General features: G+C 32.5%; 1 protein-coding gene across 2 annotated transcripts in view; it reads left to right on the top strand.

Moving 5' to 3' along the window:
- LOC127290437 (amyloid-beta-like protein) overlaps positions 1-27,539 on the top strand; it is a 694,733-nt gene that overhangs the window by 171,249 nt on the left and 495,945 nt on the right. For both annotated transcript variants that reach the window (XM_051318992.1, XM_051318991.1), the window contains exons 6-7: positions 6,893-7,023; positions 26,500-26,764. In XM_051318992.1, coding sequence (XP_051174949.1) covers positions 6,893-7,023; positions 26,500-26,764 — 396 coding nt within the window. The remainder of the gene's footprint in view (positions 1-6,892; positions 7,024-26,499; positions 26,765-27,539) is intronic.

A 27,539-nucleotide genomic window follows, 5' to 3' on the forward strand; every position in this document is an offset into this window, starting at 1 on the left:
ATGTTAGCCCATTATGGACTCCTTGTGGATCAACGCGCCCGAAAAATAACAGACTCATGTACAAATTTGCAAATTAACGCAACTCTCAAACATGCAAATTTTCGCAATGTCAGCCTCATAGATCGCTCTTCAGAGTAGGCAAAAATATTGGACGAATTTCCGGAAATCACCAATCTTCAAGACTCGACAAATATATCGAACTGCAGCACGGTGCACCACATAATAACAACCGGATATCCAATAGCACAACGTGCACGGCGACTAGACCCAGAAAAACTAAATATTGCGAAAACGCAATTTCAACAAATGATTGAGGCAAAAATTTGCAGACCATCCAGTGGTTCTTGGGCTTCACCCATTTTAAGGAAATTAAAAAAAGATGGAACCTGGAGGATATGCGGAGATTTCAGACGCGTTAATGCGGTAACGGAACCGGACAAATTCCAAGCTTTGGGCGATCTAGACTATGTTTATGCATACATCGATGACATCCTGATAGCATCAAGGGATCCGGAAGAACACAAAAAACATTTGAGAGAGGTTTTCAGTCGTTTAAAAAAATTCGGTCTACGTTTAAACCCATCAAAATGTCAATTTGGACAACCCGAAATTGAGTTTCTAGGTTTCGTGATAAACAGCGAGGGATCCAAACCAACTCCGGAAAAAATCGAAGCGATCACAAAGTGGCCCAAACCGGTTATGAACAATGATCTCAGACGTTGGCTCAGACTGGTAAACTTTTATCGGAGAAGTTTACCACATGCCGCGAGATGGCAAGCACCTCTTCACGAACATCTTCGCGACGTACGCAAAAATGACAAACGAAAAGTCGCGTGGAACGAAGAATCGGAAATCGCATTCGAAAAAATCAAACATGATTTAGCTTCAGTGGTCACATTGGCTTATCCATGCAGCGATGCCGAATTGCGCCTAGTTACGGACGCATCGGACACCGGAATGGGAGCCGCATTGGAGCAAAAAACAAAAGATCACTGGGAACCGCTGGGATTCTTCTCAAGAAAATTCACACCCACGCAACAACGTTACAGCACGTACGACAGCGAATTAACCGCGATTTACGAAGCGATAATTCACTTTAAACATTCATTGCAGTTCAGGGAATTTACTGTGGTAACAGACCACAAACCCCTCATCTACGCGTTAACTCAAAAAGCCGACAAAATTTCGAAGAGACAACAACATCAGATCAGCACAATCTCTCAGTTCACAAATAGAATCCAGCATATATCAGGTGAAGAGAATGTGGTCGCAGACGCGTTGTCTCGCGTAGATACAATCAACATGCCCACTGCAATAACATTTGAACAAATTGCGAATGAACAACGTAACGATAATGACTTGAAACGTATCCTCAAATCGGGTAGTTCATCTCTAAAGTTGCGGAAAATAAGTTTAGGCGACGAAAACGCGGAAATCTGGTGTGACACATCCGAAGAAAATATTCGACCAATCATCCCAAAAAATTTAAGATTCCAGGTGTTTCAGTTGTTCCATAACCCATCTCATCCCAGTTCCAGGGCAACAACTCGCCTAATCAAGCGGAAATACACATGGCCGTCTATCAATAAAGATCTCAAATCGTGGGCAAGAGGCTGTCTACAGTGTCAGCGTGCCAAAACGGGGAGACACGTTCACATGCAACCCGCAAATTTTGCACTCCCCTCAGGTCGTTTTAAGCACATACACATGGACATAATAGGACCACTGCCCGATTGCGAAGGATACCGCTACTGTCTCACTCTTATTGACAAGTTTTCGCGATGGCCCGAGGCAATCCCCCTAAAAAACATCAGCGCCCAGACAGTTTGTCGTGCGTTTGTGGACAACTGGATCACACGCTTCGGGAGCCCAGAAACATTGACAACCGATCAGGGCACACAATTTGAAGCTAGATTATTCTCAGAACTCAGGCGCGTGATTGGCTGCGACAGAATTCGAACAACGTCTTATCACCCCGCATCGAATGGTCTTGTGGAAAGGTCACACAGGACATTGAAAGCCGCAATAATGTGCCACGCGGAAAACGACTGGATTCACGTCATTTCAACAGTGCTTCTGGGCATGCGAATTTACGTTACGGACAACGGAGCATCACCGGCCGAATATGTGTACGGTACGACTTTACGCATACCGGGCGAACTAATTGTCCCCGAGAACGAGTCAGCTGACCCCAACCATTTCCTTCTGAGTTCCGTCGCCATATGCATCAAGTGCGTGCAGTGCCGGTGGAGCGCCACGACAGGAGAAAAGTTTTCGTTCATAAAGAACTGAAAGACTGCACTCATGTATTCTTGCGTGCACCCCCAAACAAAAGGTCACTTCAATGCCCGTATTCAGGTCCGCATAAAATAATCAAACGAGTTTCCGAAAGAGTTTATGAAATAGATGTAAACGGGAAAAGCAAAATCGTTTCGATAGAAAATGTCAAACCGGCTCACTTTATTCCACAAGAAGAGTGGATAATGATACGCGGTAACGATAACAAAAAAACGGTCAACGAAAGAACCAATGTTAAAATATCGAACAAAATCGGTCCAGCGCTTACCGGAAACCCAATATTTAACATCGAAAGATATGCAACGCATATCGGGAATAACTCGAACAATTCGGATAATTCGGCTCAAAGAAACGTGATTCAGCAACCAGAACAAATAAATTTAAATTTAGGTAACTTTGAAAACCCAGACGAACCAAGCACTTCGAATCGCGATATTAAGGTTAAAATTTCGACTAAAGTAAACAAAACTGTGATAATTCCAAACGAGCGGATCGAGAAACGCGTGAGGTTTGTCCAAGATAATCTAATAAGTTTAAATAAAAATTCTCAAAAATCTAGTCAAAGTACTGCAAATGTCCGAGAAAGGAACACTTTCGCGGATATTGTCAAAAAGCCCAATAATGAGGCACAAAGTCAAAAACGCACTAAATTCATACCAGCAATTTTGCGTAGGAACATGAATCCAAATAAATAAAATAAAAAAAAATCTTGTTTAATAAAGTGCGAACCTACAAGGTTACAGTAAAAAAAAAAAAAAAAGACAAGTTTGTAAAATACTTTTCAATGACAAGTTTGATTCATAAATTCAAAAACTCAATATTGATTAATCGTTCCTTCCTCGAGAAATCTCGTTGTCACTTGGGGGGGAGTGTGTGGGGAGTCCGCCTTTAGGTCGTCGTAAATATTGTAAACTAGTAGCAAACTTGTGATACCGTCTTAAGGACTTCTCCCGCGTACCTCTTGAGTGACGCTAGGTAGAGAATCCCCGAACGTGAGAGAGTGCGGACGTACTTATTTGTTGCTATTCGACATATCATTATTTATCTGTGATATTATATATAACAATAGAAAAAATATACCAATTTATATATTCCCGACATAAGTGTCCAGTGTTTATTTAACCTGACCTAATTAGCACTTATTTTAATCCTTCTGAAAGGCATGTTGGAAGCCTTGTAGTCTCACAATACTTGGAGTCATAATTCCCGTCTAGTGCAGCTACTCAGTATTTCCACAATACTAACCAAAAATGAAAAAAAAAATAATTTCGATTTTTTGAAAAAAAATCACCGTAATCTTTAATTTAAAACTGACGATTTCAAATAAATACTATACATAAATACTATACTATAAATACTATTATTTAACTGTAGTAACTAAATTACATATTTTATAAAAATTATATTCTATAAAAATCAATAAAAATTGTTTAATGTAGTTTTTCGTAATTTTTTTAATCGAAATTTCTACATTTATCTGCACGAAATGTATAGAGGTACCCGGGTACCTTGTCCGCCTTTTAAGGGTGAAAAAACTTTGTTTATTATTTCCGAAAAAATAAAAAAAGGTACATTACAAATACTATTAAAACACTTTGTATGGATAAATTTGAGATGTCAAAAAACCTTAGGTCGACACGATTTTAAAAATTATGAAAAAAATCAATTTGAAAATGCAAAAGGTACCCGGGTACATCGACAGTCCCATAAAGATTAAATTTTATTTCATATTTCCTGAAAATAAAGTTCTTCTATTTCATAAAATTAACTTATATTAAGTAAAAGAATATTATATATTAACAATTTTTTAATAAATATATATACAATTCTTTATTTCAAAAATTGAAATTCAACAATATTGTATGTTCCTCCAAGATATTTCATTTGAAACTGCTTGGCTATTGCCGCTTTCTGCATCATTTCCAGAGAGCTGGGTTCTTCTTTAAAGTGTTTGTCGAATCTTGATAATAAATAGGTGATGAAACCAGCATTCACTTCTACAATGATTCTCGGTCCATATTTGGTTTGCACCTTCTTCATTTTTGTAACATAATTTAGCCCATTCTTTGTCATCTCGGATAGAGATTTCGTCGGCAAGTATCTTTCAAAACGTTCAACTGAGTTGACTTTTTCAAGATCTATTTTTTAGTAGCTGTTGTAGAAAAGAAAACCTAAATAAAAATAAAAAATCTAAAATTAAAATATAAATCTGCAACAGAAAAGATTAAAGAAGTGAAAAGAATAAGACCTGAAAAAAACAAGGCCTAAAAAGAAAACAAAGCCTGAAAGAGAAAATAGCTCGAAGAGAGAAATTCACCTGAAACGCTTGGAGATAAAAGGAAAAATGACTGTTGTGGCTGGCGTGCTGTACTCTATACCAGCGATCCCCACTACAACGCGCCTTACTACTCAAGCGACGCGCGCAACCAATCAGGCCTTCCTCTGCACGCTCCGCTGTAGGCATGGCAAAGAGTTCCAGGCTGAGCTCACATCGATGCGGTGAGAAACGGAACTTTGCATATGAACCCGGCGCGGGCTGCGGGATAGACGCAGCCAGAAAGGGGGAACCGTCTCGATGTTTTTTCCATACAGGTTCAGATAAAAACATATTCTATTATATACATTGAAATTTTAAAATTTGAATTAACTTTAAATTAGGTAAAAAAATAATTGGCGCCATCTTGCGGTGGCAGCCGGAACTAACTCAATCGGTAATTTGAGTGGTAAATTTAAAACCCCCACTCCAAAACACTTTAAATTGTTTAATAATAATTTTCCATATTGAAAGCCATTTTAAATTTAGCGCGAAAATAAAGTGGCGCCATCTAGCGGTGACAGCCAAAACTAACGCGATCGGTAATGAAGAAAACCAAGCCACTTTAACATAAAAATTTTTAATTCCCGCCAAGAGGGTTTGAGTTGTTCGGTAATCGTAAGTGACGCCATCTATTGAAGACAGCCTAAACTAACTCGGTCGGAAAAGAAGAACGCCAAGCCACTTTAAAAAAAAGTTTTAAAAATTCAAACTTCCCGTAAAGCGGGTTTAAATAGGCCAAAAATTAATAAATTTTTAAACTTTTTTATTCTTTAATACATTCAATACAAATAAATAAAAAACTTTGAAAAAATGACGTGGTAATTATGAACGTTGCTCACAAGAAAGAACGAAATTTGTACCAACGTTGATACAATGGCAATTGCAAGTGAGAGGAAAAGACGCAAAAATGCAGAGAGAATCAGGAGAGAAAAATCGAACTTACCAGTACATGGATACGCAAAGAGAATCCAATAGGCTGCTCTCGTAATGTTCGCTTGAATATAATGAAAGTACAAACTGCAAAAATGTCTTTAGGTTAACGAGAAATAAGTGCTGTGTCCACGCGGTCTTGTCGTCTGCTTGGTCGACTACCAAGTGCGCCATCTACGACATTCACACGGGAATGTTCAAATAACATATATGTAATAATACTAATATGAGGGACGAGTAGTAAAGATATATTTAATTAAATAAGAGTAAAAATAATTTTTGTTAATCGTTACACATTTTACAATCACTAGATGTGTCTCACCTGCATGTCAAATCATTTCATGAACAGAAATACCATATTCGAACAATCAGACGTAAATTTTTTATTTTTAAAAAAATTACTACTTTCTTAGGCAACATTGTAGCCCTGGTCAGAACTTTTTGAACAGCATATAAAACTTTTTGTTAAAAGTTTTCCCAAAAAACAAACATCGTCTCAACCTGCATACACCTCCCCTATTATTATTTTCCCCAATTTATCTTATTTATATACTTTAATTACTTCAGGTATTATATGTTTGTCATATTTTTCAATTTAATAATAAAAATTTTATTAACTAATAGAATTTCTGTTTTTGATTTGAATATTTTATTCTTTTCCCAGAAACAAAAATTTTAAATATTGCGTGCTCAAAACTTTGACACGCGAAATGCTGTGTTACCAGACGTTGCAAGTTGTCCTCTCTGTATAGTCTTTAAATATACAAACTTTGATCAATATCTCTTTGTTAAATTATTTGTAGTTCGAAAATATAGGTGTGTGACAAAGAATCAATGGCAAACAGTGAAAAAATAAATCGAACATAACTGTTATTTCAAGACCCTACAGGTCTAAAAAACTTAACTACAAATTTTAGAAGTTTTATCTAGTAGTACACCAAGTTTTGTCAAAATATGTTTGTTTAATCGATTATTAATAGAACTTCCTTAAAAATATTGTAAGTAACACGGATCCAAAGGCAACCAATTGTTTACGTTGACGTTTGTAATCACTTGTTAAGTCTCGACTATTACTCGTGTTGCAAACGTCAACGTAAACAATAGTTGCCTTTGGACTTTTGTTGTTTAATATACTATTTATTTATAAAGTAAAATATTTTTTGACAGCTTGATCGGATAGATGCTTTACAGTTAAAATTTAAAAAACTGATATTTGGTCTTTGTTTCCGCCGCAAGACATCTTTTTTAGTATTTTAGTATGTAAATAATAATATGATATTTAATAATACAATAGAATATATTTTTTTGTGCGACAACTACAAGCTGAGGTAATTAATATTTTTTTAGGTGGAATTCTACAGCAGCAGATACTTGCAATGAACGAAATATGAACTTAAGAAGTTTTGCAATGTTACTACCTTGTGGAATATCACTTTTTGCAGGAGTTGAGTTTGTGTGCTGTCCAAAATACCCTGAAGGTAGTACGATCTTTTTATTTTACTGCATAGTAAGAATATTTGGTTCCAAGCTCCTAAAATATATCTATTATATTATATTACCTATGATATATTTTCTTACAAACAATAATACCTTACACTAAACGCTATTCTTAAATTAAGCAGACTCCTGTAGAAATGTTGCCATAGCCCAATCTTGGCCAAATCTGGTTAATTAAGTGGTTACATACCTTTATATTGGTCAAAAAATCGATTTTTTGTTATTGCATACATCAAAAGTACATACTCTTGAGATTGTTTTAATCCGCTACTTCTCAAAACAGAGAATATATGCTAGAAACTTTAAAGGGATTTTTATGAACTACCGTTACAGTGACTACGATTTTTCCAAAACCGCTAAATCGATCGGGCTGAAATTTTCAGAGATTCTTTATACAATAGCTAGTACGTGAACGAAGGAATCTTAATTTGATCCAAAATTTATGTGATTTGTTTATTTTAAATTTGAAACTAAAATCACGATTTTTAAGGAAAAATCATCGCCATTTCTAGAAAAATTTTTTTCCCAAAACCCTTCATTCTCGCACGGATGATGTAATAACTGAGGCATTTCATATGAGAATATGGGGTCATGTCTCAGACTTTTCTTGAAATTCGGAAAATTGTAGTGATAGTAGTGCTAAATAAGTGTACAAATTTTAATTTGAAATTTTTAATATTTTTCGAGATATTTACAATAACAAATTTGAGCAATATTTTTTTGCTTTACTTATAACTTTTTTCCTATTAAAAATAGAGAAAAATGTTGTAAATGTTTTTTACGCAGAAGACCTTAAACTTTTAGAAAAAAATTATTTTTTTAAAAAAATATCAATTTTTAAACAATTTGTTTATAACTTTAAACATGTTCTCCCTCATTTAGAAGCGCGAAAAAAATCATGAATATTGTTTAAGTCATAATAAATCGATGCTTAAATTTTTGAGATGGCATTATTTTTTGTTTTCGAGATATTAATTAATTAACTAACAAAAGTTAATAAGAAATTAAATATTTTACGAATAAATAAAATTGGAGTAATTTTAAAAACACCATTAGAATGATTATCAAAATCACCATCCAACGAGCCCTATATGAAATATTTCTAATAAACGGGTGTTAAATTAATAACACAGGCACACAAAAAATAAAAAGCTGTTTGGCCGAGACACTACACTGGTCTATTTCCATGTATTTTTTCACGCTGAATCCGAATCCGAAGTCAGAATTATCAGATTGGCTTTTATTTTTGAGATAAACTCAAATAACTGCTCAGAAAGAAAAATAAAATCAAAAAGGTACAAAATTTTTGAATGTCACTGCGATAGTGTAATTCCATGTATTTTTTGTCGCTGAATCCGAATCCAAAGTCAGAATTGTTAGATTCGCTCAACTTTTTGAGATAATTGCAAAAGAACGTAAGTAACAAAAAACTCAAAATACTCAAAATCAGTTTTTTGGAATTATCTTCAAAATTTGATCCAATCTGTCAATTCTGACTTCGAATTCGGATTCAGCGTGAAAAAATACATGGAAATAGACCAGTGTAGTATCTCGGCCAAACAGCTTTTTATTTTTTGTGTGCCTGTGTAATTAATAATAAACAATATAAACATTTTGAACATTTTTCTCTATTTTTAGTAGGAAAAAAGTTAAAAGTAAATAAAAAAAATATTACTTAAATTTGTTAGGTATAGTAAATATCTCGAAAAATAATAAAAGTTTCAAATTCAAAATTTGTACACTTATTTAGCACCACTATCACTACAATTTACCGAATTTTGAAAAAATCCGAGACATGACCCCGTATTCTCATATGAAATGCATTAACTAACAAAATTTCTGTTTTTTAATTTTAGTTCAAACAAATAGCCATATTTTTGAAACGGCTTGCTTGTTTGGAAATCCTCACGGTGAAATTGTAGAAAATCATTTTCTGAAGAAAATAAGTCATATTTCATTGAAATCGAATCATTTCCCTGGCGGATTGCATGATGCGAATGTTCCACCAAATTCGTGGAACATGAGGTTGGAATTAAAATTTTGTGTAAAATCTGTAAAAAATGATGAATTTGATAGTTTAAGGGGTTAGTACCACATCTCAGTGACTTTTCTTAAACATTTTTTTTATTACAAAATTTATTTAAATTACAGTACAAGTCCGATAAGTTTCCGTCCGTTAAGTTCCCTTCCCTTTATCCCGTTCACTCACACTCACACTTGATTTTTAAATTTACCAGCAAATGCAGATGGACCAATTTAACCACGAAGTATTGTTCGGTTTTTTCAAAAACTGTCGAAGAGAGAGGGGGTTGAATTTTTTTTTAAAAATTTAAACATTGAATTTTTGAAGAATTTTAAACACTTTTAAACAGAAAGAAGAAGAACAATTTGTCCCATATGTTTTCGAAAGGTTTTTTCCTGCTCTTTCGAATGGTGCAAAACTTTTTTTAAAAAATTCAAATTTTGACCCTTTTTTTGAAAATTAAACGTTTTTTCAAATTATTTTTTAAAGCACGCTTTACTTTAATTTAATAAACTTTACCAGTTTTTTAAAAAAAATTCCTGAAAAACGTGCATTTAAACCAGTTTCTCCCCTTAAATAACTTAGCGAGTGGAACAATTTCTTTAAAAGATATATCTCTACTTTCAATTTGACTCGTAACAGAATCTTACGTTCCAAATAAAGCCATAAGATTATTTACAGAAAATAAATTTGTTGATATATATGAGGCACTCCACGTCAAGTGATCCGGGTCTAAATTTTAATTACCTGGGATCAAGTTTAAAGTTTGCTTAAACTTTAGTCCTACTAGATACAACTTCAAGTACCAAAGATTATTAATTTATTTAAACAATTGTAAAAAGTGGAGGGAGTCAAAGTTTTAATTTTTTGCTCTACATCGTATATTTCAAAAATCTGCATTTCCTTTAAAACATAACAAAAGAATGTTTATTATATATGAATTTATTTGCATTTTTTACGCACTTTCTAATGGTATAAACAATTTTTCGAAAAAAAATTTTTTTGACCTTGAAAAAATAAAATTTTGATTTTTGAAAAAAAGACATCTTTTTTTAACTTTTTTATTTTTTTTCATAAAGTTAAGATAATTTCCAAAAAAAAATATATAGGGCAAAAAGTGGGACGAGAACTTTTAAAGGGTAAAATTTAGCGATGATTTCTGCGGTGCGACATTGTCGTGCCCTGACAGTGTTTGCTTAGTTTTGATATAGTTCTTTCTGCATCCGCTAGGTGTCGACAAGAATGTATATGTGTGGGGATTTATGTACTTCGACGTTGCCCCCACATATAGTAATTTTAGTTATTTTTGTATTTCCTCTAGGAGTCTAGTAACCCTAATTTGGTAATGTGTTTCCGCGCGAAAAGAGATAGAACTTATTTGGCTGTAATAGAGTGTAGTCATATTTGTCTTACCTCATAAGTGTAATATGGAAAATATATTGAATTTATATTATTAATATTATCTTGAGTTGTCCGTTATTTAGTGACACGTAAAAATATGGGAAACCTTCTGGAGTCATAAATAAATAAATTAATTATAATTTCCCATAGTGGTGACCCCGACGTGATTTTTCGCGTCGGACATTGAGGTTTTCTTAGTGCAAAAAAAATATATATATATTATCCGAGAAAATCCGTCGTAATATTTGCAATCAAAATGCAGTTTTAATTTTATTTTGTTGAGAAAATTTTTCTCTTTTAATCCTCGTCATTTTCGTTTTGAAAATGGTTGATTTTATTTCAACTTTATGGAAATGAAAATTTTGCCATGCGGTGCTTATACACGAGGTCGACATAATGGATTTCTCACCACTCTTAAAGGATTAAAATATCAGCCAACAATTTGTCAATTATTACTCCAAACGAGAGGAAGTTTCGACAAGAATTTTATTTTAATGACGATACTTCGAGGATTATTTGTTGCTGCGATTACTTTCTGCATTGACTTCTTACCGGTTTCGTGACAGCTAGGTCACTTTGATTGCAGTCATCTTGTTTTTCAATGCTTTTTGAAACGGCGCATAGGCATATCACTCCTGCCTATGCAACAGGTATGCGTATTTTCATTCCTGTGTGCAAATTAACAGTTTCTGGACTTTTCTGTCCCTTGATGAATTTTTCTTTTTTTTTATAAATTTACATCTGGTCTATGAGAGTTCATCGTTCTGATTTTTTCCTGTTAACTCTGGATATTGACCAATTCTTGGGAAATTCATCTTAAATTGCGAAAACGGATGGAGCTGTACATCACACTCACCGGTTACATAGTCTATGAAGGATGTTTCATCGCCTATACATGTTTTATTATGTTTGTTTGTTTTTTGACATATCTGTTGTCATAAAAATTGTAAGTCATTTTCTTTTATAATTTATTTATATTAATTAATTTTTAAAAAATTGAACTCAAAAGTTAATTTTAGTTTTGAATAATTTTAATAGTAATTGAGAAGCATATTTATATTGTGTGTTTACGCGCGCTATTATATTACATGTTTTGAACGTAAGTCATTATAAAGTATATATTTTGAAGGTTAAAATCTTATATTAATAGGTTTTAGAAATTGAAATGATTTTCTTTTATAACTTTTAAATATTTTGATTCTGTCAGATACTTTGATTATCGACAACTTATAATGTGATTATTTTTACTATGAAGATAGTTTTAACTACTCCTTTGTGGGTTGACAATTTGATTTTTTTTGTATTGATTTACGTAATTATGTTACTATTTCGTTACTTTACGTCATATGTTTAAAAGTGACAAATTCTTTTATTATTTCACTTTTTATTTTTTTGGAGTGATATTGACTATAATATTAAGTAAATTTTTTTTTGTCGATTTGTCTTATTGTTTGACATGTGTGGAATTTCGAGTGATATCTCGACTTCTTGTTTCGGTCATGATTATTATTGATCGTTAAATTTCGAAATTTTTTATTCGTGTGTTTTAAAAAATTTTTTTTTTGGCATATCCTCTGAGGTTCTGAATATATATATATATATATATATATATATATATATTTATAATATAAAATTTTTTATTGTATAATTGAAATATTCATTTTTCGCTTGTGTTTTTGTTTATCATTTTTCACAATGGCTACTCAGGAGCAAATTGATAATTTAAAGGTTGAGCTTAATGAGGCCGTCGCGCTTATTAACGAGCTTCAGAGCGAGAATAATCGGGTTGATAGTTACCGTGTTCCAAAAATTCCAAAATTCTTCATGAACGATCCAGGATTATGGTTCATACAGCTGGAATCAGCTTTTTCAAATGCGAGAATTACAAATGATAAAACTAAAGCTAATTATGTGATAGCAGAATTAGACCATGAAGTTATTATAAGCATTTGTGACTTACTTAATACTGTACCTCGCCCGGATGATTTTTATGACAAAATTAAAACCCGAATAATGGATCATTTTTCTGTCTCTTCCGAATCGAGTTTACGGCAGTTATTGAAGGGTGATGTTTCTTCTGCAGGGAAACCATCGCAAATTCTAAGTAGACTAAATAATTTAAATGATAATCGGTGTAGTACAGATATCATTAAATCTATTTTTCTAGACCAATTGCCAATTCAACATCGTGCTATTTTAATAGCTACTCGGATTGATGATCTGCCTACTCTTGCCAATATGGCTGACAAGATTTCTGAAACAGTTGAATTGACAACCGTTAACGCGATTTCGTCTCAGGTTGAAGGGATGCATACTTCGAACCTTGAGAAGAAAATTGATTCTTTAATAGCTAGGATTGCTTCAATTGAAGGTCATTTCCGGGGGTTACCGTGAGAGTCGTTCGTCTAATCGATCTAGATCTAAATCACGCCAGAGAAATCATTCAAAGTCTTCGAAATCTGATAAGAGATGTTTTTATCACAAGAATTTTGGAAAGAAGGCTAAGAAGTGCGTTGAACCGTGTTCATGGGTTGACTATGGGAAAAGCGAGAAAGAGAGTGTATCGGAAAACTAAATTCCCATCTTCGTGAGGAGACTATCGGGATGGGGGTTCTTTCAAAACGTCTCCATGTTGTCGATGTTGAATCTAAAGTGAAGTTTCTCATTGATACTGGTTCTGACATTTCTCTTTTGCCTGTTGACAAAAAAATTAAAATTGAACCTTCAAAGCTCGTTTTGTTTGCCGCAAATGATACTCGAATACCTACATTTGGGAAAAAAAACTTAAAATTAAATATTGGTTTAAGACGTGTTATTTCATGGAATTTTTGCGTAGCAGCAGTTCCTTACCCTATTATAGGGGCAGATTTGTTGTCTCATTATGGTTTGGTGGTAGACTTGCGTCGTCGTAAAATAATTGACCCTCTTACTCAAGTTGAGACTGTTGGTTTCTTAAAAAACGCATCTCTTTTTGATATTGCTACCACAGATCGTAAATCATCTTTTTCAAGCATTTTATCCGATTTTCCTGAAATAACCGGTTTGTCTCAGCCTCATCGACTATCATCTTGTGACGTATATCATCATATTATTACTCAGGGTCAACCTGTGTTTTCTCGTGCTCGTCGACTTCCGCCTGATAAGTTTAAAGCAGCTAAGTCTCGTTTTAAACAATGGGAGGAGTCTGGAATTTGCCGTCGTTCTTCAGCCAATTGGGCATCCCCAATTCATATGGTTCCGAAGGGTTTTGATGATTGGAGGATTTGTGGTGATTATCGTGGTCTAAACTCGATCACCGTCCCTGATAGATACCCGGTTCCACACCTCCACGATTTTTCGGTTCATTTGCAAGGGAAAAGAATTTTTTCGAAGCTTGATTTGGAGACTGCATACCATCAAATCCCAGTTGCACCCGAGGACATTCCAAAAACAGCAGTCATTACCCCATTTGGACTCTTTGAGTTTTTGGTAATGACTTTCGGGTTGCGTAATGCTGGTCAAACCTTTCAGAGGTATATCCATCGTGCTCTTGGTGATCTCGAATTTGTTTTTGCCTACATTGATGATGTACTTATTGCATCCACATGCAGGGAAGAGCATGAAAAACATCTTAGGATTGTATTCCAGCGTCTTAAGGATTTTGGGCTTCGGATTAATTTCTCGACATGTGTTTTTGGCAAAGAAGAACTGGAGTTTCTTGGGTATTTGATCTCTGATCAGGGTTCTAGGCCTATTCCGGAAAAGGTTAAAGCAGTCATCGACTTTCCTAAACCAAAAACTATTATGGAGCTTCGCAGATTTTTGGGACTCGTCAATTTTTACAGGCGCAGTCTTCCTGGTGCTGCTCGTGTTCAACAGCATTTAAATTGTTTCTTGAGGGATTCGAAGAAGAATGATAAGCGTGTTGTTCCTTGGAATTCTCGGGCTGATGAGGCATTTGAGCAGATAAAGCGGGATCTGGTAAACGCAACTATGTTGAGCCATCCTTCTTCTGATTCAAAAATACGTTTGGTTGCAGATGCATCAGACATTGGAATGGGTGCAGCTCTCGAGCAGTTTGTCGACAATGAGTGGAAGCCTCTAGCATTTTTTTCGCGCAAGTTTAGCTCTGCACAGATGAATTATAGTACTTATGACAGAGAGCTGACTGCTATTCATGACTCTGTCAAGTACTTTCGAGATTTTCTTGAGGGTCGTGATTTTTGCATTTTATCAGATCATAAGCCACTCGTTTATGCTTTCTCACAACGTTTGGATAGGGCATCTCCTCGTCAGCGACGCCAATTGTCTTTTATATCTCAATTCTCAACTTCTATCGAGCATCTTTCAGGTAGTGAAAATGTTGTCGCTGACGCCTTGTCTCGAGTTGAGTCAATAATAATTCCAACTCAAATACAGCTTTCTGAACTTTCTGAAGCACAGGGGACGGATGAAGAATTGAAGGCTATTCTTCAATCATCTGATCTTTCCTTAAAATTGCAGAAGCTTTCTTGGGGTCCAAATGGTTGTGTGATATATTGTGAGTTGGGAGGTGGAACTCTTCGTCCATTTATTCCTAAGGTCTTTAGGCAGAGGATTTTTAAATTATTACATGATCCTGCTCATCCCGGCTCGAAAGTCACAGATAGAATTATTAGGAAGCGCTATGTTTGGCCAAAAATGAGTAAGGATATAAAGGAGTGGTGTCGGACATGTATTGAGTGTCAGCGCTCGAAGGTCTCGAGACACACAATTCTCAATCCAGCTCAATTTGTCGCTCCAGAATCTCGATTCAGGCATGTCCATATGGACATAGTTGGTCCTCTTCCTCTTGATAACGGTTATCGTTATTGTCTCACTATCATCGATCGCTTTTCGCGATGGCCTGAGGCGGTCCCGTTGAAGGATATTGAGGCTAACACAGTTTGTCGAGCTTTTGTTGATAACTGGGTTGCTCGGTTTGGATCCCCGGAAACTTTGACAACCGATCAGGGTAGCCAGTTTGAGTCAAAGTTGTTTCAGGCTCTCCTTAAGCTTACTGGTTGCAAGAGAATTAGGACGACTGCTTATCATCCTGCTGCCAACGGTCTGGTTGAGCGCTGGCACCGATGTCTTAAGGCTGCGATAATGTGTCACTCTTCTCGTGAATGGTCTCGAATTTTGTCGACAGTCCTTTTAGGGCTGCGAAATAATGTTTTGGAATGTGGTTCATCTCCTGCTGAGTTCGTTTATGGAGCAACCTTACGTATTCCTGGCGAGTTTGTTTTGCCTGATGATTTTTCTCCTAACCCTCAAGTGTTTCTCGAAGAGTTTAGAGAGCACATGAGGGAGGTCCGTCCGATACCTGTTGAGCATAAGCATAGGCGAAAAGTTTTTGTTTATAAAGAATTACCAAGTTGTAGTCATGTTTTTCTTCGAGCTATGGCTCGGAAGTCGCTTGAAAGTCCATATTCTGGACCTCACAGGATTGTCAGTAGACTCTCAGATCGTGTTTATGAGATCGACGTGGATGGTACTCATCGGAATGTTTCAGTCGAGATTGTAAATAGACAGCTTGGTTTGAGAACCTATTCTCGTAAAAAGAAAGAAGTTACTTTTGCTGTTTAAATTTTTATGTATTTATATTTATACGTAGTATCAATTATGTCGTCTATATTTATGTATAATAGTATACGATAGAATATTTTACTTTTACTGCATTTTCGAGTTAAAAATTTTTTTGTACGCTATGTTTATTAATTTTAGATTTTATTGTAATAGAGAATGCTTAAGATTATGAATGATTGAACGAATTTTTGGGTTAAGGTTTTCAGCCAAATTTTAAAGATAATATTTATTTTTCATACAAAGAAAGTATTATTAAAATAATTATTTTTTTTTTCTAAGCATATATCGGCATATCTCTAGAACTTTTAAACTTTGAGATATTAGAAAAATTAATTTTTTTTCAGGGCACATTCGTGAAACAAATTTTATTGTCTTCAGTATTGATCAAATACTATAAAAAAATTTGCGTAACTCATTTTTACACATTGTTAGGCATCACAGTGGGCCTTATTGCAAAAAACCTGCCCAAAATCTCTACATGTGTTTAAAACTGACTGGAATTTGTAACTCGCGGATTTTTTTGGTCGCTGATTACAAATGCGACGTTAGTTTTTCAAAATTCAAAATGGCGGATCCAAAATGGCGGACGACTTTTAAAAAAATTGATCGAATTTGTCTGAAATTTGTTACTCGGGGGTTTTTTGGGTCGCTACCACCTTTAAAATGATTTAATGCTACAGTTTCGAAAATTTTATGGCCTATTGCTTATTAAGTCATAAGTAAATGTAGTTTATAACAATTTTTGAATTTTTAAAAATTTTTTAAAAAATTTTGTTTGCAATTTTGGATCCACCATTTTGAATTTTGAAAAATTAAGTTCAGATTCGTAATCAGCGACCCCATAAACCCCCGAGTAACAAATTTTAGGCCAATGGGATCAATTTTGTAAAAAGTCATCCGCCATATTGAATCCGCCATTATGAATTTTGTAAAACTAAGTTCAGATTCGTAGTCAGCGACGCAAAAAACCCCCGAGTAACGAATTTCAGGCCAATTGGATCAATTTTTTTAAAAGTCATCCGCCATATTGGATCCGCCATTTTGAATTTTGAAAAACAAAGTTCAGATTCATAATCAGCGACCCCAAAAACCCCCAAGTAACAAATTTGAGGCCAATGGGATCACTTTTTTAAAAAGTCGTCCGACATATTGGATTCGCCATTTTGAATTTTGGAAAATTTAAAATTCAGATTAGTAGTCGCAGCGACCCCAAAAACCTTCGAGTGAGAAATATCAGCCAGATTTAAACACATCTATTAGTTAATACTTACTTTTCTTCACAAACTATGCGTCGGACAGTTTAGGTTTATATTCATTATTAATTATACAGTTTTAATGAAGTGTGCAAAGGTTAACTATTTTTCTGTATACTTTTATAATGCATGAGAAGAGATTACAATGAGTTGGGAGCATTTAGAAGCAAAATTCAACATGTGCTTTTCAAATATGTGGTATTTTGATTTGAGTTACGTTTTAAAATTTAATGTTTGAAGTCATTGCATTCTTTGTGTAAAGGAGGCACACATTCCTGTATGGGTTCAAATTACTTCTTATTAGGTAGATAATATAATCCCGTTGTGCCGTTACTCAAAAACCTTCGTTAAAAAAGTTATATCAGTTTAACTGCTAACTTGTAGAAATTTTGAAAAAGTTGTCTCGCAAGTTTGAAGCTACATAGTTTTTATTCAATTTGAGGCACATCATTGTTTCATGGATTTTTTAGTTCTTTACACTCCCACCTACTTCTATTGCACGCCACAAGACACACAATGTTTCGTTAAAAAAGTTACAGTCTATAAACTAAAAAAAAACAGTCAATATCACACACTAGAAACTTTCGATTTCACCACTTTAACTTACGTTCGTCATTTCCTACATAATTAAAAAAATTATATAACGCATGATACATTTAAAAAGCCCTATAATTGGTCAAATTATGGTATTGAAAAATTATTTAAAAAATTCTTAAGGTATCATAATGAGCGATAACATAAAGTTTAAAAGTTCAAGAGATATGCCCATATATGTTTATATATTGAAATACTTATTTTTTATATATAATATGTTTTTATTTTATGAATGATACAAAGTTATGAGTTTATTGTTAAAAATTTTTTTTTTAAGTAAAAAATGTTTATACTCCGGGGGGAGTACTGTGGGGATTTATGTACTTCGACGTTGCCCCCACATATAGTAATTTTAGTTATTTTTGTATTTCCTCTAGGAGTCTAGTAACCCTAATTTGGTAATGTGTTTCCGCGCGAAAAGAGATAGAACTTATTTGGCTGTAATAGAGTGTAGTCATATTTGTCTTACCTCATAAGTGTAATATGGAAAACATATTGAATTTATATTATTAATATTATCTTGAGTTGTCCGTTATTTAGTGACACGTAAAAATATGGGAAACCTTCTGGAGTCATAAATAAATAAATTAATTATAATTTCCCATATATGAAATTCTCTTGCTGGTGAGATTGAAACTAATAAGTATAAGTATAGAAGACTAAGAAAACCAATTATTTTAAAATCAAGAGTCTTCTATACTTATACTTATTAATTTCAATCTCCCCAGCAAGAGAATTTCATATACATTCTTGTCGACACCTAGCGGATGCAGAAAGAACTATATCAAAACTAAGCAAACACTGTCAGGGCACGACAATGTCGCACCGCAGAAATCATCGCTAAATTTGACCCTTTAAAATTTCTCGTCCCACTTTTTGCCCTATATATTTTTTTTTGGAAATTATCTTAATTTTATGAAAAAAAAATAAAAAAGTTAAAAAAAAATGTCTTTTTTCAAAAGTCAAAATTTTATTTTTTCAAGGTCAAAAAATTTTTTTTCGAAAAATTGTTTATACCATTAGAAAGTCCGTAGTATATTTTGGGGCACCACAGCTCCCAAAATCAAATTTTAGGGCACAGATTCCAAATTAAAATTTTGGGTCCCCACAGATCCCAAATTAAACTTTTGGGGCACCACAGATCCAAAATTCGAATTTTGGGCAAACATAGCTTCCAAATTCGAATTTTGGGGCACCACAGATCCCAAATTCGAATTTTGGGCAAACATAGCTTCCAAATTCGAATTTTGGGGCACCACAGATCCCAAATTCAAATTTTGGGGCCCCACAGATCTAAAATCTCCATTTACTGAATGGACATTTTCCCGAATGGACATTACGTGAATGGATATTACATGTCCCATTAGTTAACATGCCCCTACAATTGACATGTCCCAATAGTTGACCTGTCTCAGTAATTGACATGTCCCAATAGTTGACATGTCGCAATAGTTGACATGTCCATATAGTTGACATGTCCAAGAGTTGACATGTCTTAATAGTGGACATTATCGAATGGACATTTTACCTAATGTTTTAGGTAAATTTATAAAATAAATTTTACTATTTATTTTTAAATTATTTATTTTTAAATTATTTATTTTTGATTTATTTTTTTTTTAATTAAAATTTAAAGCGCCACGAAACCCTAGATGTAGGCGCAATTGCGCCTAGTTGTTTTCCTATTTTTGAAATATACGATGTAGAGCAAAAAATTAAAACTTTGACTCCCTCCACTTTTTACAATTGTTTAAATAAATTAATAATCTTTGGTACTTGAAGTTGTATCTAGTAGGACTAAAGTTTAAGCAAACTTTAAACCTGATCCCAGGTAATTAAAATTTAGACCCGGATCACTTGACGTGGAGTGCCTCATATAATGAAAAAAATTAAAGAAAATAGTAATTAATGTTATCATTCTAATTTTTATCTTGTAATCATTCTTGGTAATAAAATTGATATAAAAAAAATTAAATATTTGCAAAAAATTATGAAAAATAAAAGTAGAATTTAATGTGCTGGATTTTCTTATAAATTAAATTTAAAGTTTGAAAAAAATGATGGCACACCATCAATATTATATTTAGACTTTTATAAAGAGACTGTAGGATCTAATAGTCGTCGCGCTTATAAAGAATTTATGGTAAAAAGTAATATAGCACCAAATCTGGTTCCCATAATTAAATCTTCAGTTCCAATTAATATAAATGAAAGAATGGGAATAATAAGAAAACAATTCCCTTTAATTCCGGCTGAAGCTATAACCGTGCATAAAAGTCAAGGCCAAACATACAATGAATTTCAAAACAGTTATCGACTTACTAGATCTATGATTTATGTTGCACTTAGTAGAGTCTGCCATTTAAATAATTTGTATATTTTAGGCAATTTGAATTTTTTGAACAACTTAAAGAAAGATGAAACTTTAAATTCTGAAATGCATAAACTGCGAACAAACAAAAATTTAAAATTGTCTTACATAAATAACATTGATGGAGATCTCAAAATTATATATCAAAACGCATGTTCTTTAAAAAAGAATATTAAGCATATAGAATGCGATACATGGTATAAACAAGCCGATGTATTAATTTTTTCATTCAAAAGAATAGATGATTCTATTAAAATGCGAGTCTTAGACACAAGTCGGTGGCTAGAAGATATTGAAATTGATATTTTCATGAATATAATAACTTTACAAGCTGAATATACCCCTATTACAGTTTTATCAATTCAAAATATTGATGGAATAAAAGGAATTATTGATAACAAAAAAGATATTCAAATTATAGGTGGACTAATTACATCACCACATTGGCGTTGTATTTATTTTGACGGAAATAACTTAAAATTATTTGTTTATATAATTTGCATAGGATAAAACTTTTCTGTCATATCGCTTCTACAGAATTTTTTAAAAATGATTAAATTTCAATGTAATATGGCTTATTTTCTTCAGAAAATGATTCTCTACAACTTTACCGAGGGGATTTTTAAACAAGCAAGCCGTTTGGAAAACATGGCTATTTGTTTAAAATAAAAATTTAGATTTTTTTAAACAAATACTCATATTTTCCAAACGGCTTGCTTGTTTTAAAATCCCCACGGTGAAATTGTAGAGAATCATTTTCTGAAGAAAATCCAATCATTTTTAAAAAATTTTGCACGGAATTAAAATCCTTTGCAATAAATGTTAAAAATGATACAAAAATTTAGTATATTCTTTAGCAAGTCATGGAAACTAAGGCTATTTATTAAAAATTAATATATTTTTAGCAAAAGCTTTGTAGAAACAATTTTAACAGAAATTAAAATTACTATTCCAAAATTCATAAGAAAGTTTTCTTATTTTTACTAAAACTATATGAAAAAGGGAAGCGGAATTAAAAAGCGCGCATTTCGTTTGCTAAAACTATACGGAAAATTGAAAACGACGTTAAAATTAAAGAAAAAAATTTTTCATTATTTGCAACCTGTCAAAGGATTAGGTCATCGCTGTTAATTGTTCTCTATTGTAGCTTTATATACACAACTACACACGCACGCAGGTTCGCTTTGATTTCCTTAACATATATCCCTACCTCACTTATCGAAAATACGCATATACAAAAACGCAGAATATCGCAACGCAGAATATCGTATATTATATACATGTTTCACGAAGGTAGAAAATTTCCTTATATACTAAGAAAATAGAATTTAATGCACTTGCGAGAAACGCTTTATTTATTAGTTTAAATTATATGCGCTATTATTTTTTAATATTCATAAGAAAACAATAACTAACTTAAACTAACGTTTAAGAGGTCATTTTTTTAAAGTAACAATGATCATGAATTTCTTATGATTTCTTATAAAATTCTTGATAATCTAAAAAACCAGTACTCCTAATTTAATTAGTTAGTGAATTAAGTAAATATTTAAAACTTTATTAGCAAATTTTGAGAAATGTTTTTACTTTTAAAAATTAATTACTACTCGTTATGTAAACTTTTAAGTTGCTCGGTTATAAGATTCACATTCAATTCAGTTTAATCTTATTAATGATTAAAGAAATACAATACATATTTTACATAAATTCGAAAAACAAATCATTTTAATAACTATAACTGAAATAGAATGAATGGAAAAAATAGCCAAATACAGGAGTAATCATCGTGACTTTTTGTTAGCAATCTTTTCTGAAATTTTCGTATCGGCTATACCAAAATATAAAAATATTGAAGCAATTAACGTAATCATTTTATAATGATATTTCTAAAATTCTTAATAAAAATTGTCATTTGAGTTTCCTATAGTAAAATTTTAATTTTTCAAATAACTTCAATAATTTTTATTATCTAACTATATTTTATAATATTATTTTTATTTCAGGCTTTCTTAAAAGTGATAATAATAATTAATGAAATCCGTTAGTTTCTATTACATGCTACCGACTATAGTAAAAATTGATTTAAAAATATTATTAGAACTAGCAACTTTGTCGTCCGCAAGCGGCCGATTACGTTGCTAGTGTGCATTAACCATATTTTTTATTCATTTTTTTTCAAAAAAATTTAATATTAGAAATGTAAAGAAAATTTATTTATATTGGATCTACCACCCAAGTAGCAAGGAATATTGCTCGAATGTCAAGCTGATATCAAGCGGCAATATTTTTGTGACATTCAGGCGATATCATAATGTCCTCTTCACGGGGACATTCCTCGGTGATGTATCTATATGATCTATGTGACGGTCTTTCACACAAAAAATGTAACGCATTACAAAACTTACATTCTACATTTATTAAACCTAAATAATTCTGTGGAACTTTACTTTCATTGAAATCTTTAAAAGACATTATTGCAACTCCTGCAGTTTTTTTATTCAAATTATTGTTTTTACATGCCAAATTCTTTTCTTGACGCACTTTCTTTTCATCTTCCGTTTCCGTAGAAAATTTTTTCTTCTTACATGACAAATTATTTTCTTGACGCACTTTCTTTTCATCTTGAGTTTCCATTGATATTTTGCTTTTCCTACATGCCAAATTTTTATCCTTGCGTATTTTCTTTTCATCTTCAGTTTTTATAGATAATTTCTTTTTTTTGTATGTCAAATTTTTTTTTGCGCTCTTTCTTTTTTATTTCTGTTTTATTACGATTACGTTTTCTCAATCTCTCATTTTCCTGTCTTATTATTTTCTGCTCATATGTAACTTCGCGCCTTGCCTTCCTTTTTCTTCCCTTCTCTTTAATTGCTCGAATTATCTTTTTATCATTTTCTTTACTCAGAAAATTCTTCATTTTTAAATATTCATGTGGTGAAATTTTGTTCACATTATTATCAGTTGTTCGAATTATTTTCTTTTCACTAGTGTCATTTAGAGAATGTTTAATTTTTTAATGTTGTGTTAATAGAACTCTGTTAATATTATTACTGTGCAAAGTATTAAAAACAGAACAAGAGTTTAAAATATAATTTTTATGTTCCTAAGTTCAATTTATGAAAAGACGGTTCTAATTATTCTCTATTATCGAATTCCTATTGTGAGACGTTCTTACTGCCAGAAGATGATTTAAGCGATTATTTTCAAACATTAACTTAAAATGGTTTCTCATTTTGTTATTATCAGTTTCATAATTTACACGGTTTGGCATTACGTTAAATAATACAGATGTTGCAAATGCTATTGCATATACTCCACACTAAACACTACCAAAAAGTTGTTGATTAACAGCTTCAAAAACTACTGTTGGTTTAAAAGGGAACAATCTAATTAAACATTTTATTTGATGCACATTTAAACACCCCTCATTAAGGCTATCAAAAATATAAAGCCTTACTCTATCGTAATAAACATAAATTCAGTGACCATAATTGTTATTACCGCTAAAAAGTATTTGAATATGTTTATCACCTTCTCTAATTGGGACAATAAAATCAAGCATTTGTACATACAAAGTACTTTGCACATTGAAAAATGAATTGGAATCTTTTCTTAATAATTCTTCAAATTTGTGCATATGCATGTAATTTAATAATAATTTATTTCTATTTTCAATAATTTTTAAATCTTTATCACTTAAAATAACATACTCTTTTATGTTGGCCATAGTATACTTCGTTTAATTTTATTTTTGATTGATGAAAATCTAAATATCTTTAACCCTTTTGCTCACTCTCTCTAATATAACCAATTTATCCTTTTATTAAATATAACCAATTTTGTCTTTAATTCAATACAACCGATTTTACCTTTTATTAAAAATAATCAATTTTTCCTTTAATTCAATACAATTCATTTTACCTTTTACTAAATATAACCAATTTTTCCTTTAATCCAATATAACCAATTTTTACTTTAATCCAATAAAACTACCAAATATCCAAAAGAATGAGAGAACTATGTGTAACTATGAATCAGTAACTACTGATCAGCCAATAAGTGCAAAAAGGACACTCTTATATGAGTAGTCAGTAGTTCATTACAAATAACATATATATGTACGTATTTATACCTGTATTAAAACCCAGGAACAAATACCACAAAAAAACCAACCATTGGACAATAGAACCTTTGTTAATGGGGATTAACTCTGAGGACCCAGGTAATAATTTCTTTTTTCACATTTATTATATAGAAAAATAAAGATGTACCAACCCTTGGCCAATAGAACCTTTGTTAAGGAAGATTAACTCTGAGTACATAATGAAATGTACAGTAGGTTTACATTGACATCGGCACGTCCGACGTCTCGAAATTTTTTCCGTGTATTATCACAAGGAAATATAAAGATAAAAGTCAAAAACTGAAGAGGTAATGTATATCTTTCTTTCTCACATCAAGGAATATAACATATAATTTTCATTTAATATTGCATTTCTCTATCTAGAGGATTCAAAATAACATAAGAATATCTTCGCCTAAAAATCTTACTCTTCTTTCTTTCTGTTTTAAAAATAAAAAAAATATGTATATACCAGTATTAGACTCTCAGAACAATTACCACAAACAATACCAATCCTTGGACAATAGAGCCTTTGTTAATGAAGATTAATTCTGAGGGGCCAGGTAATAATTTTTAAATTTTTTTATTAAAATTTTCTGGGGCTCTAATACAGGTAGGGGAGAGTGATAAACAGTGGGACAGTTTAAACAGTAGGTCACTTTAATTTTCTGAAAAACTACTTAAAGAAACTCGACCAAAATTTAAATGTAAACCATGTTTATGACAACACACTATCTATACGCATGCGCATTTATACTTACACAGCGACTAAAAATGTGATTTTTTTATGCTAAAAAACATTAAAAAATTCAAAATTTATAATTATTACAATTATTGTTCGGCAACATTTGAAAAATAACACTTGATCAGAGAACGACTATTCAAATTTTCCTCCAAATTGTTTTTATGTTATGACCAAATTATGACGTATGATCAGCAGTACTGTAAACGTAAAAAAAATAATAACAATTTTTTATATGAAACTTGACATCGTATTATAAAAATGTAAAATATTATTAAAATATAAGTGTTTTGCAACATTTGTTAACGTTATTTAATGCCAAACATATATATTTATAAAGTATGAAGCAGAATATTATTATTGAAACAAATATTCATTATTTAATAAATAGGTGTCCCACTGTTTAACACAAACCTTGAATACAAGAAAAATGTATCAAGTTCCAAAAACTTGAAATTTTTCTATTTAATCACAATATAATTTAAATAGAATATATAATTATGTGAAAAAGAGTTCAAACTTTATGGTAATACCAAAAAGTGGACAAAAATATATAAAATTGAAAAAAAGTGTTCTTATGCCATTTTGAATTGTCTAGATAGAGAAACGCAATGTTAAACGAAGAAGTACTTATGTTATATTCCTTGGTGTAAGAAAGAAAGGTATGCGTTACCTATTCAGTTTTAGACTTTCTTTAAAGTTTTTTCACGTGATAAAGGGAGAAAGAAATTATTACCTGGGTCCTTAGAGTTATTAATTAATCCTCTTTAAAAGATTGCAGGTCAAGCGAACCCTCATTTGCAAAATAAAGATATATCTTTCTCTCTCCATAACTTGTTCCTTTCTCTGTCACCGAAAACCCAGCAGGGGTCCGGACGGAATGAATGAATGAATGAATGAATGAATACCAAGATTATTATAGTTAATTTTTCTTTTCCGTGTGTAGAAGCGATGTGACTGAAAATTTTTATCCTATGCAAATTGTATAAACAAATAAATTTTTTTCTTGATAATGGATATTTCTTCTTTCAGAAAGTACAATTAATAATATTATTTTAATTATATAAATGTAAATTAATTTTTTTCTGGAGGTCTGCAATTCCGTGGATAAACGTCCTTAATTTTATCAAAATTATTTACAAAATTGATGCCAATTCGGAGAAAATAAAAATTTTAGCATTTCTCAAAAAAAGCGTGCAACTTAAAGACAAAATATGACAAATATAATTTGTAATTTTTATTACAAAATAATTATAAATTTTATTGTCTATCGATTTGAAGGAGATGAAGATGTTGATACAACAAATCCTTCTCATTAAAACAAGTACTAATGAAAGTTAATTGTTTTATTTTATTATTCACAGAGAATGTTAAATCAAAACAGTACTATGAAGTTCCAATTTCTAGAAGTTTTGATGAAGATCTCACAGATAATAATGATGATGAAGACGAAGATGATGATAATAATGAAGAAGATGAAATTGATGGTCAAGATACATTAATTCCTGGCAATGCTGAAGACTCTGATTCCAGTTCTGTTGCAGAGATAGGAATGGAAGACATACTTAGTGACCAATCTGATGATCCAGATAGTGAAGAGTATTTGGAAGATTACGATACTGTAACCAGGTAATAAATAAAATTACATTCAAGAATAAAAAACTATTTATTTTGTTATCAGAAAGTGATTTCGCGAATACAGTCAACCATCCCAGTAATCCCTCTCTCAGTAAAGCCCACTGCTATACCGAAAAACTTTCCGGCGCGCTGCCATCTCAGTGGTCGTAGCGCTACTTTCTCTTACGTAAAGTAACACTGCGCACCCATTGGATCATGCTGCACATCGGTTCTCGGGCTCGCTGCCAGCTTTCGAGAGCTGTCAGTGATCCCGCAGAGACGAGAAGCTGGCATGCCCACATTTTGAGATCGATGCGAGCTTGCTGTCTGCTTTCGTGGGCGCGCAGCATGCTCTCGAGAGCAAGACGCCGAACCGAGGAGCGAGAACGCAGCTGCCATCTACTTTGGTTTGCTGCGAGCTTCACCGGTCAGGCAGCGCGCTGGAAAGTTTTTCAGTGTAGTGTCTCTCAAATTTTATATACTTTGATGTCAGTAGTGCCTGGGTATATTAGACATTATTACCAGCGAGTCGAAACTGGGGGAATCCCAGTTCTTGGAAAAACATTGCTCCTTTCCGCGTTGACCGGATTTACTGAGATGGTTGACTGTATTTCATTTAGATATTATAAAAAGACTGTCATTTTAATGAGAAAAAATTTTATGTTTGCTTAGATTTGTAAAAAATTTTTAAATTTCACGGGGGTGGAGGTTATAATCTCAAAACCTTACTATGTTACTTGTGGGGGGCATGTAAATGTGTCCCCTAGATTCGCGACAGAAATTATAA

This window comes from Leptopilina boulardi, unplaced genomic scaffold, assembly GCF_019393585.1.
Source record: "Leptopilina boulardi isolate dan_hultmark-lab unplaced genomic scaffold, ZJU_Lbou_2.1 LbouV2_66, whole genome shotgun sequence".
In the NCBI taxonomy this organism is placed as follows: domain Eukaryota; kingdom Metazoa; phylum Arthropoda; class Insecta; order Hymenoptera; family Figitidae; genus Leptopilina; species Leptopilina boulardi.